The sequence below is a fragment of the Rhinolophus ferrumequinum genome, chromosome 9 (genome assembly GCF_004115265.2).
Source record: "Rhinolophus ferrumequinum isolate MPI-CBG mRhiFer1 chromosome 9, mRhiFer1_v1.p, whole genome shotgun sequence".
In the NCBI taxonomy this organism is placed as follows: Eukaryota; Metazoa; Chordata; class Mammalia; order Chiroptera; family Rhinolophidae; genus Rhinolophus; species Rhinolophus ferrumequinum.
The window spans coordinates 7,496,544-7,513,523 of record NC_046292.1 but is presented as its reverse complement, the minus strand read 5'-3'; the positions used below and the strand labels follow the sequence as shown (position 1 = coordinate 7,513,523).

Sequence of the window (16,980 nt, the reverse complement as noted above, 5' to 3'; positions counted from 1 at the left end):
GTCACTTCACATGTGACCCTGGTGTCTTGGAGCGCCTGTGGAGCAACACAGTAGAGAAAGCGCCACAGAACAATGGAGCTTGATGGATTCCCAGCCAGCTTTTTGTTTGTTCTTTCCAGTAGCCGCTTCTCCCTCCAAATCAGGAAAATGTTGTGAATAGATTTTCATATCTGGGCAGAAAATGAACCAATTGTTCATATTTGCAACCCATGGAACAGTCCTTTCTAGCAAGGCAGGGAGGTTATAAGTTTGGATCACAAGCATCTAGCTTTTAGCATGAGTACCTACTCTCTGACATTTATTTTCTGGAAACTTTTTTTCTAACATAAGATGTAAGTTGGAGACAAACTTTTCTTCTTTGCAGATTTTCTTAAATTGCCTAAGCTGCCCAAATGTCGATAGACCCCCGAAAATTTTGAATAAAATAGCTAATTAAGGGTGTTTCCCTTGCTAGGAAATTATCTGTCCTCCAAAATATCCACAACCCTGCGATGTCCTAGATTCTGCATTTTTAATAGAAGGAAAAGTAAGCCTATGGAGAAAACCAGCAAGAGTGTGGGGGACCAGAGCGGTTTTCCCTTCTCTGAGAGGCTTTCAGCCCCTTCTGTAACCTGTAGTGAACAAAGGGACCATAAAAATGGGCAAGAACTCAGAAAATACGGAGAACCTGCGTTGGATACCTCAGTTTTTCCTTTTCTCCATTTTGCTCGTGGTAAAAGATGGTTAGCTTGGTGCTCCCGGGAAAGATGTTTTTGAAAATAAAGCTTATACCCTTAATGAGAAAAGTCAGTTAGTTTTGATGTAGCCTGGAAATTCTCAGTGACTTCACGGTCAGAGCTGCAGGGCCTTGGGCTGGCACCAGGGAGTGGCAGCATTCAAGCAGCCTGGGGATGAAGGGCCTAGAGGTGGTCTCTCCTACCCAGACGGGAGTGTCATGTCTCATTGTCTTGAAAATGTCCCTGTTCGGGAGGCTTCTTTTCTAATGTATTCCCACCCCTGCCTACTCCTAAGCCATCGCTTTTGGAATTGGGGAGGGCGAGAAACATCTCCCCTCAAAACCAGAGTCCCGTTTTGTCGAATGGATACATCTTAGAAGAACCTGGAATATTTTATTTCTTCTGAAATCTTTTGATGAGTCACGGCTTGTATGCTATATAGGTAGCCGTTTAATACCTGACCCTTCTATCACTCAGTCCAATTTCTATCTCAGCTGAAAGCCCAAGTCCATCACAGAAGCTGTTTCCATCTCTTCCCTAAGCCTTTTAATTGGACACTTCTGCCGAAGAGTGCATCCTGGATGTATTAGAAATCGTCTCTCAGGCCTCTTCTTAGAGTCTTTTATGTAATTCTAGCACCTAGCAGTGTATAAAATGTACTTCAGCTCTCCCTCACGACTCTTCAGCAGACATCTGTTCCGTTAGCCAGCATGCGAATTGAACACAGTGACAATGCCAGCCCCGCTTCAAGTGCCTCGCAGTCTAGTTGGAGAGACAGACAGCCAAACTCTGAGACAGCATGACATGCTAGGGGTTATGGGACACAGAGGAGGAGTGCCCAACCCAGATGAGATTCTGGAAGGTCTCCCAAGGGAAGTGATACCCAGGTTTTAGAGAAAAGGGAGGAAGTAGCCAGGAGTGGGAAAGGACGTTCTGAGCAAAGGTGTGCGGCTGTGTGAAAGACCTTGGCTGACTAGGAGAATGTACGTAGCTGAGCCTGAGTTAAGAGTCAGGAAGGTAGGAGATCTGGGTTAAAGCCAGAGAAGCAGAGGGGAGCCAGGCCTGAGGGACCTTGTGAGTCCATGGGAGGGGTGTGGTTGTTATTCTGGAGACAGGGGCTGTGGAAGAAATCCAAGAAGCTTTTGCTTCTCATTGCTTTGTTTTCCTGAGTCTTACCAGGAAAGTGGCTTTTTCTAGCTGCCAGACACGATTTTAAACTGGAAATGGGTGGCTTAGAACATTAGAATTTCTTAAAATTGTAATGCATTCATATTAAATGCCCTGAAGCAGTCATCTGGCTTGAGGATTAAGGACTTTAAAAACTTGGGTCTAGAATCAAACAAATCTGGGTTCTAATACCCTTCCCATCACTCAATGGTTATATGACCCTGGGCAAATTAAATTACTTAATTTCTCTGAATTTACCAACTTGTGAAATGGAGATAAAAATCATAACCACTTCATCTCACAGGATTTTCCATGAGCATTAAGTTAAATAAAGCAAAGGATTAAAAATAGCTAAGGCATTTTGAATAAGAAAAACAAATTTGGAGGAGTTATACTACCAGAAATCAAGATTTATCATAAAGGTACCATAAGTAATTAAGGCAGTATAGTGTTGGCACAAGGATAGACAAATAAATAAATGGAAGAAAAGTAAATGTCCAGAAACAGTCCCACACACACATATGGACACTTGATTTATAACAGTGTCACACCACAGAACAGTGAGGAAAGGACTGTCTTTTTAATAAGTTCTGCTGGGTCAGCTCGATAGCCTTATTGGGGGGGGGGGGTCAGGGGGAGGCTTTTGACCCTTCCTTACACAGCACACAAAACATCGAGTCAGGAGATTTAAATTCTAAATGTGAAAGGTAAAACTAAACCTTCTAGAAGACAACATAGGAGATTGTCTTCAGCATCTTGGGGATAAGCAAAGATTTCTTAAACAAGGTATGAAAAACACTGATCATAAAGGAAAACATGCACTAAAAGCAGTCATTTCTGTGCATTAGAAGACACCAGGAAGAGAGTGGAAAGGCAAGAGGATATCTCCAATACATACTGCTGTATTGGAGTGTGTTTACTGTGTTCAGAGAATATATAGAACTCTTATTAAACAAATTTTTTGAAGGTGGCTAATTAAAAGTTTGGCAAGAGATGTGAACCAGCACTTATTTCACGAAAGAAGGTATCTAGAAGGCCAATAAACACAGGAAAAGCCGGTCAGACTCCTCAGTCATTATAGAAATTCAAATCAGAACTATAACGTGCCACCGCATATCAGCACAAATGGTGGAAATGGGAAACACTGAAAATACCAACAGCTGACGACGATGCGGAGCCACGGGGATTTTCATACACTTCCCGTGCAGACGTAAGACGTAAATTGGTGAAACCACTTTGGAGAGCGACTTGTCAGTGCCGTGTAACCCAGCAGTTCTATCTGTAGGTATATTCCAAACAGAAGTGAGAGTGTGCATGCACCAAAGATACATACGAGAATGTTCGTAGTAACACCACACGTAATAGGCAAGTACCGAGAACAACCTAAATGTCCATCAACAGTAAAACAGAGAGATTGTGGTATATTCAGACAGTGACAATAGTATTCAGCAGTAGAAAGAAAAAACTACCATGGCATGCCACTACATGTGTGTACGTCACAAACATAATGTTGAGGGTTGGTATGAAGTTCAAAACCTGGCAGGACTAACCAATTGTGTCAGAAGTCAGAGACTTGTTACTTCTAGGGATGAGGAAGGGAGCCGTGATTGGGAGAAGGCTTGGGCGCTTCTGGGATGCTCGCAGGGTGCCATGTTCTGTTTCTCTGTCTGGGTGGGAGTTATGAGGGTATCTTTACTTTGTGATACTTTCTGAAGCCATACACTGTGTATATATACTTCCCTATATATGTGTGTGTGGTACTTGCACTAGGAAGTTTCCTTAAAAATAGATAATGCCCGTAAAACACTTCGTGTCTGACCCATAGTCAGTGTCCAGCAAATATTAAGTGGTAGTATTTAGGGGAGTGATTATCTGCTCGTCAGAAAAGCCTTCCCGCCCACCCGTCTAAAGAAACTCTCCTGTGCTCACCTCTACCTGAGCACTCTTGATTTCTTCATGGTATTTACCTCCGACAGCATTTGTTTCAGGTGGTTTGTTTCTTATCTGTCTACTTCACTGACCTGTAGGCTCTGAAAGCAAAGACCTTGGCTCTGGTCTGTCTTATTTACTGGAGAAGTCCTAGCATCTAGCACTTACCACAAAGCTGAAGACAAAAGAAATACTTAATTGGAACTTGTCAGATGAAAGAATGAATTCCCAACAGAAGGTTCTCTTCCCCTAAATAAACATCTGTTAAGGACACTTAGAGTCTCTTTCCATGGTCATTGCCAGTATTTTATCATGTAAACTCTTCATTGTAGGGCATTTCATTCTCTCCTGCTTTAAGTCCATTTTTCTTCCATAGGTTAAAGAATCAAAGGAAGTGAGAACTACAAGAGTTGAGATCATTTGGTTCAAAGTTCTTTTTTTAATCAGTAACTTAAGGTAGCATCCTTATAGTGTAATCCCTGGAAACCATGGATTTGTGTCTCCCCCGTCTTTCTTTACTTTTGTGAAAGGCAGCGAGAGGCCCTCAGAGCAATGGGTAGGGTTTTGTCCCACTCCTGTTTCTTCCGGAGGCCTCTGTAAATGACATGTCTGATAACTGCAACTGTTTGGGCCTGTCAGTGAACCATCACAGCCCGAGGGGCCACTCACAGCTGCCTGTGTTGAAGGCAGAACAAAGAAAGTAACATTTGTATCTTTCTTTCTGGGCCCATCTTTTTCTTTAATTCCTTGTTACAGGTTCCCATAAAAACAGCCTTACCTCTAGGTAGCTGTATTCCCAATAATTTATCTAAGAACCTAACAAATCTTGTGGGAATCAAATGCCCATTACATTGTAATTATAGAAAATCACTCTTAACCAGAGACAGGACCCCGGGGTTGGGAGGAGGTGAGGAGATGACAAAATCCGCACCCAGCCGCACGGGGCCTGCAGAGCTTCCCTCTGGGCTGCACCTCTGCCGCCCTGACTCAGGCAGCACTAACGGGAAAGTGGGCCTGTAATTCTTTAAGAATGTTGGAGAATTTGAGCCCGTGTGCCTGAGCAACCAATTAATGGCAAGGGTGACGGGGCTTTACAGTCTGCAGGCGGGGGGCTAGATGGATGAACAAAACCCACTCTGTGTCTTAATTCTAAACACATGTTCCCAAGGTGTCACTATTGTGTTGCTTGGAAGTATGAGTCCTGTTTTTACAGTTGTTTCCTGGCTTCCAGAAAAGGTACACAGTCTTGTTTTTTCCCCCGCACCTCTGCTGGAAGGAAAAACACTCCATCCACAGGGGTAAGGATTTGCTCAAAGCTTCTCACTTCTCTGTAAAAACACATTCCAAACCTCTGGGCTCATGCCGACTTCAAAAGTGCCCGTATGCATCTAGGAATCCGTACCCCTTGGGGAAAATGGCCAAGCAGCCAAGGGGGCAGATGGAGGAAACCCCTGGGCGGCCAGAGCACAAGCACAGATTTGTATCTTTCTTTCTGGCCCCATCTTTTTCTTTCATGCCCTTTTACATCCAGCCGTGCAGACTCAAGAGGTCAGGTCTCCCACCCGTCACCAGCAGAGCGTGAATTTATTTCTGGCTGTTCAGAGGACTTCCTACAGGTTCACTGTACAGTAGCTTGTCTTTATAGAGCATCTTACAAACCCCACAGGAGCTGCTCTTCAGTGCAGAAAGCTGGAGGAACTGTACAAAGGGAAGAGTCCCGGGGTTTCTCCTCAAGCTGACCAAGGGACAAAAGGTCTTTCATTGTAGCCCAGACCATTCCAAAGGGAGCAGCTTATTGTAGTTCAGCAGTAAACGTCTGCCCTCCCCTGCATCGAGCTCGTCCTCAGGAACGCCTGGAGGTGGAATGGGACCGCTCATGGTGAGTTAGAGAAGCTGCTGCTAATTTTTATATACCGCCGTGGGGGGAAGACAAACTGCTAGCACTCAGACTGTCACGTCCCAGTGCTCTGAAACCGTGAATGGTACCCTGTATCGTGATTTCAGAGCTGTCAAAGTGTCAAAAAAGTGTGCCTCTTAGAACTGACGAAACACAGTTGGTGCTGGGTTCTGTCCCATGGCCACCTCTGACAGTCTGTCCCAGCGACAGTGAACTGTGTCAGTGGTGACACCATTGGTCTCTACAATTTCTTTTGGACACTTCATTGGCTCTGACTCTTGGGAATCCGGTTTTAGTGTGTCATGGCCCTCTTCTGTCAGCTTTTCCTTACCAAAAGGTAGGCACATTTGTTTCTTTTCCCTGATCCCAGAATGGACATCGGTATTTCTACAATGTGACCTAAACTCCTTAACAGAGTGAAAGGCCAGCTCACATCTGCTTATACAGTTAAGTGTGGAGAATTCGAAGCTGCCATGTCACTCGATGCCAGCTCATTTAATTTTTGTTTCCAACTTCATCCACATAATAGACTGAGTCAGAGCTCTTGCACATTCAGAAGCCAAGAAATCAGGATTTTACCGAAAATATCACCTCTGCTTTGAGTCAAGGTGGTTGAATAGCTTTGGATTCCATCTGTCAGCCTTCCCTCCCTCCCTCTTTCGTTCTTTTTCCTGACAGCTTCTTTCTAATCATCTCTCTCAGAGCTCTTCATTTCACTCTGGATATGAAGAAGCGGAAAGGGAAAAAACCTCCAGGCATCACCAGAAAAAGAGCAGTGCTCATTGTTGTAGAATAAAAAGATAATGGCCAATTTGTCACGAAGTGTTGACAAGAAAGATAAAGTTGGAAGTAATTAACTGGCTGACATGCTGGGAGTGATGAGCCTGCCAATAGCTCCCTAAATCAGCCAGAGCCTTGGAAATGTGACAGCCATTCATCATTTTTACAACACGCCTCTGACAGGCCCCTGGGTTGGAAACCCAGCCAGCACAAATCGTGTGCTTTCACACTTCGGGGCTGTGCGGCCCCTCACTGCCTTACGCTGGGTTGTGCTAGGGCACCCAGGCCCCGCATCCAGCCAGGAGGTGCCTGGAGGTGATGTGTAAAATGGGCCAGCTGGCCTGACTTCCTGCAGTGCGTTCATCCTCAGGGGATACACACTGAATCCCACAGGCGACCTTGCAGACTTCCACAGGACAGACCACTTAATGAGCGTGGTGTTGAACTGAGCTCCTAAGCAGCTCTCCTGCCGGCTTGGTTATCTAACAAGTGCTGCTCCCAACCAGCCAAAGGGGTGTGCCCACGAGACTGGTTCTATACATGGGACCTATCAGCAGGATGAAATTATGCAGCTGTGAAAAGTAATTACGAAGGCTCTGGATAAAGCATAGAATTCTTACATTACATGAAAAAGCAGAATACACAATTATATGAACGCTCTGATTGCCACGATGTATAAAATATATACAGAGGGTACCAAAAACATGTATACACATTTTAAGAAAGGAAAACTGTTATTAAAATTGTAATACTCAATGTATACAGATAACAGAAGATGAATACAAGTCATGTTTGACTTCTGCAATGACAAGAGGTGCTCAAAGTGGTTACCATCAGCTTTCAGACACTTCTGATGATGGCAAACTACTGCTTGAGCAATGTTGACCAAAGGTCCACTTCTATACATTTTTTTGGCAATCCCAGTAGTTATTAAACAGACTGTGCATTGGTAAAAATAATATTTTGGAAAGGTGACTACATTGTAGTGAACTTCCCTCCCCCCAATTTTTCTTAAAAAATAATGATGTACCTCCCCCCACCAGTCTTGAAAAGATAAAAAAATTTTTGTCTCCCCTTTCCCTAATCTACACAGCTGTTAGCATTCTATCTTTATTCTTAAGGGCCCTCACTTTCTCACATGCAGATTTAGCATATCCTCTAGATATTGTGACAGACACACCATTTAAACTGTGACTAGACAAAGGAAGGGGTGAAGACAAAGTAAGAGCTTTTTTCCTTTAGGCCACTATTGACTGAGATGTCAGGAACCCATTTTGATTTTCCAAGGTGGGCTACCTCTCTTGCACCAAATCTTTTTTATCTTGGTACCTGAGGTTCCTGAGAGCTCCAAGGACATCAAACCCCCTAGCTTTGAAACCTTCTAACGAGGCCAGCCTTCTCTTTCTTAATATGTGCAAAAGAAGTAAAGTTACTTTTCCTAAGTTCCTAAAGCAAAAAAGAAAACTTTGACCTTGCCTGACCCAAGGGTGCTATTTTCATCACCTGACTCTGGTTTTAAGTGGGTAACTCTGAGGCCACTGCCAGTTTCCCTTTGCTTTCCCTACTGCCTGCGTTTAGATTGCCCCTCACAGCCTTTTTCCATGTCACGTTTCAGGTGTCCTCACATGGCCTCTGTCACCATTGCTGTCCTTTTGCTTGTAAATGACCCCATTCAAAAAGAGACTATCACATCTTTGAGTTCCCCAGTCCGTTCTGCTGCTCCCAGAGTCATCGGGACCCAGCCACCCAAATCTTCCTGACTGTATGGGAATCAAGCTGTTTTGTTTTTAATTATACGTCGGGCCCAGAGCTGAGTGTTGGTGCTGGGAGAAGTGATGGAATGATCTGAAGCAGTTACCACTCTGTAAGAAATAAAAAGACTGCTCGTCAGTGGTCAGGACCCGAAGCAAAGTCCAGCTCCTGAGTCAGACCTGCCGAGGTCCCCTATCAGCTGTGGTGCATGTGTCACCAGCCTAGCACCAGGGGAATTCAAAGAATCCTTACTTGACAGAGAACCAAATAAAACACAGACTGTGGTCTGCACTAGAAATAGACAGGAGAAAGAAGGCCCAGAGCCATTTGGGAAGCAAGTGCGTAACGTTCTCGTAAATTCCTGACGGGAGCACTAGGAAAGCCTAAGTAACTAGTCCCCCAGATGTGACAGATGCTCCCCATCTGACTGACTTTCCGACGGCTCGGGCTTTGTGTTGAATCATCCTGCATCAGCTGACTCTTAACAGCTGAAGGTCACCAAGGTGCCAAGGCTAAAAGATGAGGCCGGTAACCAAATGAGCCATACAAGAAGGAATTATCAGGCCAAATTACTTTGGATTGGACATCAGTGCAAAACCCTGTGAAGCAATGACTTAGAAAACCCTTCAGGAAACAAGAGTTCTTCAGGTGGTAGGAATGGCATTTGGATCCAAGCCAGAGACCCTCTCTTATAGCTTTGCTTTGGGTCAGCATTAGGACCTTGAGCAGTTAATGACCGACCCTTTCTGTCAATTTCATCCTCAGTGAAACTCGTCACCACCTGCCCTTGAAGAGCACTGAGGACAAGCTGGAAAGGGAAAGTCAGAGAGACATACAGCCCCTGCTCCCAGCACTAGCTTCTCAGCCACCGCCCGTGACGGGGAGCCTGCCAAGGCCCTGAGAAGCCCCCTCAGCTCAGAGTCCGTACTCCGCTTACACACTTGTCCTACTTCTGGAAACAGATTTTTAGAAAGCAGGGAGAAAAGATGGTTGGTAGAGTCTGTTTGATATAGAACGCATTGAGGCAGTTTCTTACCTATATTTCTTAATTCTATTCAACCCCTAGAAAGTGTTTCCCTCACTTGCCAAGAATTTTCTTAGTTTCAGGGTCTTCAACATTAAAATTAAACCTTGAGGGGCAGCCGGTTAGCTTAGTTGGTTAGAGCGCGTTGCTACTAACACCTTGGCTGCTGGTTCAATCCCCGCCTGGGCCACTGTGAGCTGTGCCCTCCTTCAAAAAATAAAAATAAAAATAAAAAAATACTAAACATTAAACCTTGAGGTAGGGAGTGAATGAAGCAAATATGTCTGTTTAATTGCTTCTTCCTCTCTTGATATCCTAATTCACTGTGTTCTCCTGTCTGTCCATCTCTCGTTGTCTTTCTAATACTGGGTTCACGTGTGGGCTTGGGCTTTTATTAAGTGGCTCGGCAGTTCCCCTTTCCTCTGTGGATTCATAACTACCTAAGATCTCATCTGGGTGTTCTCACTGGACTTTGGAGTAGAATGCATCCTCTTGCCACATCAAGACACAGTGGGAATCAGTATCCACTCGCTGAGAAAGGTCTCTCCACATAGCCCTCTTTTCCTTCTGGCCTCAATGTGTCCACAGGAGATGGGCCCCTGTCATTTCGGCATACTGTTGCTGGGGCACGTTGCTGCCCAGGCCTCCGTCTCGCTGAACTTGTTTGTTGTCAGATCTTTTAAACCGGACCAACGTCAGTGGGGTCTGGTTTGTGTCATCAGCACTCCTCTGCTGTCTGACTGGCTCTTTGAACAGTTTGCCCTTTATAAGCCTCCAGCATTAATAGGGAAAGACTGAGGGGCACACAAGGGAGCAGTTATAGAACAGGCTGTCGAAAACTCCCAGCTGCCCCATAAAACGAGAGTTCCTCATTAAGGGGGCTTTTGAGCAAAGGTGATTTTTTTTCACATGAGCCAAACATCATAGAGTCTCTCCCTCCAGTCTTCTAAAAACCACATCTGAGTTTAAAAAGGGAATATTTCAAAGGACAGGCTTGTGTCACCCAAGTAGGCAGGAGACTACGTAGCTAGGAACTACTGAGTTTCCATAGAGCTTATTTATTCCACACTTTGCAATCTGGGCTCTGTCTGTAGGCCGGGCAACCTTGAACAAGCTGCCTTGGAAAAAGTGCGCTGTGGCAAAAGTGCGCTGTGGCGGCATGGAGGACGGTTGTGTTGGGAGGCTTTAAGGCATATTTGTAGCTTCTGAAAGGAAGTGAAAAACGGGGGATGGGAGCTTAGGGGTCAGAGGGGAGTGTTAGCCCCATATCAGTGAGGAAGTTAAAATGAAGTGCAGTAGGGCTCCTTTCTCCTGCGTGACCAATTATAGAGAGAGAGTTAGCCAATCGGAACATCCCATCCAGTGCTTTCATTCATTCATTTTACAAGTACCCTGTTTCCCCGAAAATAAGACCTAGCCGGACAATCAGCTCTAATGCGTCTTTTGGAGCAAAAATTAATATAAGACCCGGTATTATATTAATTATATTATAAATTATATAAGACCCGGTCTTATTTTACTGCAAGTAAAAACTTTAGTAAAATAGTAAACTTTTTACTTATAGTAAAATAAGACCGGGTCTTATATTGATTTTTGGTCCAAAAGACGCATTAGAGCTGATGGTCCGGCTAGGTCTTATTTTCAGGGAAACACGGTATTTACTGGGTGCCTCCTGATGCCCAGAGTAGAAAACTAAGGCACTGTCCCTCCCATTGCAGAGCTTGCAGTAAGTTCTTAGTTATTATTTAAAGTCCTTTTAAATGGTACAATTTTTAAGGGAAAGGATGACATCCAATAGCCTGTGACCTACTGGGCCACAGTTTCTTCATGTTAAAATGGCAATATAAATAATAGTGTCTGCTTCATAGGGTTGAGATCACACACATAAGCGTTTAGCACAGTGAGCCCTCAATAAATTTAGGTGTCTTTTTGTGGTGGTTATAATATATTGCCTCCCATGATCAAGTGCCAGAAGTCGTGGAGGAAGGAGAAAAAAAGTCAAGGTCCCAAACAAGATGACAGGCTCTCTTGAGCACCAGGAATTTTGTTTACTTGACCTTTCCAAAACCTCCCCATCTGCAGTTGCATTCTCCAGCAGCCTTGTAGGCATGCCTAGGAGACTCCACGGAAGGCAAGAGGAGAGAAATGTAGCTCAGGGGGCACGTTCTATAGGAAAAGCAAGTAGAAGTAGGGAGGAGGAAAGACTAATCAGGGTGATAGCCGCTGGTTAACTGAAAATCTCTGCTCTTTGAACAGTCGAAACTGGCTGTGTACAATCTCCACCTTTCCTTCGGGGTCCTCAAATGAGACCAAGAACGTAATATTTGAAAAGGACCCTGTCTCAGACTGACCCCACTCATTTTTCAGCCGTGGGTTGTAGTCCTTGTAGTCACAGGATTTTTCAGTGATTGTTTTTACTGTTGGCCAAGAACTTACCATGAATCTCAGGGTACAGCCCCAATTTTCATGCAGTTGCCAAAGGCCTAGTCAGTAGCCCCCCCACTGAACCCAGCCCCTGTGTTTCCTTCCCACCGGGCTCTGTGTGCATCCTCCACTGCCTTGGTGCACGTTCACGTGGGAAGGAGTATGCCTAAGAAGTATCAGGTGACTTATTTGGACTTGCTCTTAAAGAAGTTGGAGCATGTGATGAGTTTTCTTTAATTCGCAAAGCTGTGTGGGTCTGGCCTTAGAGGGGGTATATCAAAGCCACAGCAACATTAAGGTGAAATTTATTTCTACTCTGAGGTCCCCAGTCACTACTTCCTGATTTTGATCTGTTTGTTGTAAAACTCTCATTTTTTATGCCTAACGGGGGACGGAGGGGGTGGAGTGGGGGGGAAGAGACTTTTGCTTTTTTGTTGTTTTTGTGTTGCTTTATCCTTAGAGAGGCAAGCTTTGGTAATGTTTATCATTTGTTCTTGAAAACAGAATATGTTCCAGAACACAAAATTGGAAGCTAGTGATTAGATCTCCTAGATTGTGATGTCTCATTCTCCAGTTAACTTCTCTTGGCTCAGGCAAAGAACGCCGTACCTTCCTCATTAGAACAGTTTCTATTCCTACCATGGCCATCCTAATAGTCCACGTTAGGACTAAAAACAGTATATCGAACATATGTATGTTTATATATGATATATTATGTGTTTGTTAATAATATACAGAGGCTGCCCAAAAAAATGTATATACATTTTAAGAAAGGGAAAAACTGTGTTAAAATTGTAGTACTCAATGTATACCAATTACAAAAGATGAATACAGGTCCTGTGTATACATGTTTTTGGCACCCCCGATATCCTGGCTTTCTTTTCTCCTGCCTTCTCGTGCTTTTAAAATCTGTTTTTCAAGGAACTAGAGCATCACAAACCCATACCCAGTAATATTAATTATCAGTACAATTCTCCCAGCACCTTGTGAATGAGCAACAGAATTGAGCGCCTGACTTTGGGGTCAGGAGAAATGGGGGCCTGTTTCACAGTGAGCCCGCAGTGAATACCTTTGGACTTGGCTTTTCATTCTCACCGTAGAAGAACTCTGTCGGGCTTCCTAAAGGAAACCATGATATTACGGCTTTGCGTGGAAATTAAAAACATTTCCGAATCCTGCAGCAGAAAACAGGGAGAACGTTCTAGCCCACTGCTTTACTTAGGACTATGTTTCTAGCACCTTCTATTCTTGGGCAAAAACAGATGAAGGAGGAAACACTTACAAGGACCTGCTTAGCAATTTCATGTCCATTGTTTAATTCCCTGAAGAACCCTGTGAAGGAAGTAGTGTTAGCCCTACTTTATAGACGAGAAATTTGAAACTCTAAACAGTGACTTGCTTGTGGTCACCCAACTTATAAGGCAAAATTGGGCCTCCAGAAATGTAAACCCAATTCTTCTGACTCCAAATCCAAAGCTGCTTCACCTCCCACCTTCCCTTAAGGAAGAAGAGACATAAGATTGCTTCAAGTCATATGGGGACTGTCCCCATTCACTGTGGGCCTTGGGGAAAATGACTGCCCTTAGGGGCCTTCGTCTCACCAGGAGTAAAACAGGACTAAGACCCTTTCCCTTTCCACACTCTTAGGGATGCGTGAGGTCAAGGGAGTGATAGATTGGAAAGATTATTGGAAATGTGCTTTGTAAATATGAGGCACTAGATTATGACTTTCACAAATGTTAACTTTTCTAGTTCATCAGATTTCTGGGCAGTTCCCTCTTGGTTTTATTGGAAGAAATGTGGTGGAACTCAAATTTTTAAAAATAATATTTATAACAGCAATCTCTTGCCATATTACCACATTGAACCCCAATCCTGGAATTTCCCAAAACCCCTTAAAAATTGATGCTTGTCAAGTAGACAGTTTGTACTCAGAGCAATAAACTGGATTCTTGCTCGTTAAAGCAGTCTAGACTCCCAAGTGGGTCTGTCCCGTTTTGCTCCCTCCCCATGAGCAGATACAGTCATTGTGATCCTTTGACTTTCTCAGGCCTGCTCCCTCCCTCTAGCCTCCTTCCATAACTCCTGCTTTGGTTTAGTGTCGTGGTAACTGCTGTTTACCGGCTTACATAGGTTCCTATTGGAACAGGGTCTGAGCCCCGGGGCTCTCCTACTTCAGGCCTCTTGGCAGCTCTGCTTAACTGACTCCAGGCACCAGGCCTTCCAGCAGGACTGCTCGTTGCTCCAAACTATTATCGTCCTCCAGTCCCAACTGGCCACATACTGCCCGCAGATGACATCAGCAAAGTAGTGCAGTGTTAGTGAAAAGCATCTCTCTGCCAGAGACCAGGCAGGCGGCACAGGATGTGGTCCCTTCACAGCCTGCTGCAGAGGTAGGGGTGGTCCTTGAAGAGGGACTAAGGAGGCATCTGAAGTTCAAGGACATGAGCTCTGTCAGGAGCCATCGAGATGGTTACACAGCCGCAATCCCTGGGGTTCGCTGTCATTGACATGGGTGACCCCGCCTCACGGCCACCACAGCCCAGCGATTTTTATTTATTTTGGTCATTCTTATTACTGAAGGCCACTGGTGAGAGGAAGTACGAGTTAAAAGTTCAAAGGTACCTCATCTGGTTGTGCTCTACGACAGGGACAGTTTTGGATCCAGGGTTTCTAGCTTTTAAAAATCAGACGTGTGCTGCCTGACTTACAATATCTGGAGAGGAAACCAGTTTGTGCTGGTTGGAGGAAGGCCCCAGAGCAGCCAGGGCTTCCTGTCTGCCGAATGTTGCCCCTCAAAATTAGGAGTATCGGAGCAAGATAAAATCATTCCTCAGAAGAAATCCTCCCGGCTGAGCTTTCTGGGGGTAACAGAGCATTGATGCGCTCTCTACATCTGCAAGACGCTGTCCCCAACGTGCTGGCCAGCCGCCTGCCCACAGTGACTCCACACCTCCCACATGCCAGTGTGTTAAGTGTAACCACCTCTTCCTTTTGTTTTCCCAGCATTAATAACAAGCTACAGCAGCCGGAGGCAGCTGCCGGGGTGTTAGAATATGCCATGAAACACTTCGGAGAGCTGGTAAGTGACTTACTCCTTTTAGAAAAGCAAGAGGTAGCAAGCTGGCTACGGAGGCACTCCGCCATGACATTGAGAAAGTTACTTTCCTTTTCTGGTTTTTTCCTAATTGGTAACAGTCTGCTGCGGACTTACCTACATCTTAAGGATGAAGGAGAAAATGGCTATATGGACTATATGCAAACTGAACACAGATCATGAAGACAAAGGTTAACAAACAGTAATAGCTGGTATTTATCATACTCTTAGCATGTGCCTAGCCCTTTGCTAAGTGCTTTATATACTTCATCTAATTCAGTCTTCACGACAACCCTATGTGTAGGTACTGCTGTCATCCCATTTTACAGATGAGGAGACTATGGTCCCAATAGGATAACCTCGCCTGAGCTGAGCGAGTGAATAAATGGCAGAACCAGGACTTGAACTTGGGCAGTCTGGCATCAGAGCCCAGGTGTGTAACCTTGACCTGAGTTGTCTTTGTGCCATCTGTGGCAGCTAGCGTTGCCACTGGCCCACAGTTAACACTCAGCGTATACTTCAGAAGAAACCATGGCCAGTTCTCCAGAGAAAGTACACTATAATTTATACCTGCTATTGAGGGATTGTTCCATTTCATTAGTGCTTACATAGCTTCTTCTCTCCTGCCATCTTTGCCCTACCAATATTAAAATGTTTCCATTACTCTTTGTGGTCCTGGGAGGGTGCTTTGGTAACTTCCTAGCCTACATAAAGCATCAACTTAATCAGCTTAGCATTGACTTCCTGGAAGGTCAAGAAGTTCTGGGTCCATATATTTGATAAGGAACCTTTTATTCGTCATGCAGGCCACTTACTCTGGTTTGCCTTAATCAAGAGCCCAGTGTGTTCGAGGGAAGGGACTTGTGACTACTTCCCAGGCTTTCACCTCACACAAAGGCGAGTAAATTAGATGGAAATTTTTACGGGAATATTTTTGCCATCGTGAGCACATATCTATAACAAGACTAAGAAAGCATCTCCCCAGGTGACAAAACAGAAAGGACTATGTCTCATCCGTCCTTGCCGCAGCCCTTGTATGCAGAGGGCAGAAAGTCGGCAGAAAGGGCCCTTAACGCAGTCCACGCAACAAAGATGGCCTCGCCCTTGATACCCTTACGGCTCTCGATGGCAGTGCCGACTGAAACCAGGCGATCACAGTCACGAGGTGTCCAGGTGACCTGCCAACAGGTAGTCTACTCCCGCTGGCTCAGAGCGCCAGCCTTAACTGGAAGTTCCCCTGCTTCCAGGTGCGCATTAGCTTCAGGATTATTGCTAAACCCGTGGTGGATTTTCTGTTATATTTAGGTAGCTGAAGCATATTAAACTTGACAATGGTTTGTTTTTTCCTGGCAGAGCCTGCGCTTTCTCAGCACAATTTATGTAACAGCAATCTCATTAGAATTTTGTGTGATTCATTGCTTAAACCTTATAGTTTCTGCAATCTATTGCAATTCAAAATATCCTGCCCCCTACCTGACCTGCTCCATATGCCGTTGCCTCTGTTTTCTGTTTGTTCATACTGAGCATGCCCCATATTCGTCATTAGCTCCGTTTTTCTTTTCCAGCCAATATAGAAATTCAAAATGGGAAATTGACCAGTGTTACTGTTTAATTTAGGAGTTTTTCATTTTACACTGCCTTTGCAGTCAGTCTTTCCTCTCTCTCGGTTTTCTCTTTCCTATTTAGGCATAATAGAGGGGCGTTATTCTAAACAGGCTTGAAAAATGGGTAGTTTTACCTTCCACGGAGCCAGATGTGCCCACTTTGGCAAGCCCCACTATCCAGTGACATTGGGGAAAAGGCTGTTGTGGCAGCAGGATTAGTGCAGGGGCAGCGGGAATTGGCTCTGCTGAAAACAAATGAGGGGAAGTTAAGTGCAAGTTAACGACCAAAAATAGAAATGACCTCCATACAGAGGTGTGAGAAGAAAAGATCCTTTCAGAGAGCTTAGCAGTGTAGCTGTTAGTGTATGTACTCCTCAAGTATCAGTTTTATTTAGAAAGGAGAAGGAGGGTAATGGGGGAAACTATTGAGGGCCGTGCATTATACAAATGCCACTGCAAAATCACACTGTTGTTAAAGAAATCCCTGGGGAACCACTACCCTGGTCTGGTAGAGAAATAGCCATTTACTAAGCGGGTGATGAAGAAGCCCAGAAGACAAACCGAGGTGGAGGGCACATGGAGGGCAGACA

At 44.7% G+C, this 16,980-nt stretch overlaps 1 protein-coding gene across 1 annotated transcript in view; it reads left to right on the top strand.

The window, feature by feature from the left end:
• The window catches only part of MTOR (mechanistic target of rapamycin kinase), a 115,811-nt gene that overhangs the window by 59,669 nt on the left and 39,162 nt on the right, over positions 1 to 16,980 (top strand). Inside the window, exon 29 of the mRNA XM_033113471.1 lies at positions 14,696 to 14,771. Within this exon, the coding sequence (XP_032969362.1) occupies positions 14,696 to 14,771 (76 nt within the window). The remainder of the gene's footprint in view (positions 1 to 14,695; positions 14,772 to 16,980) is intronic.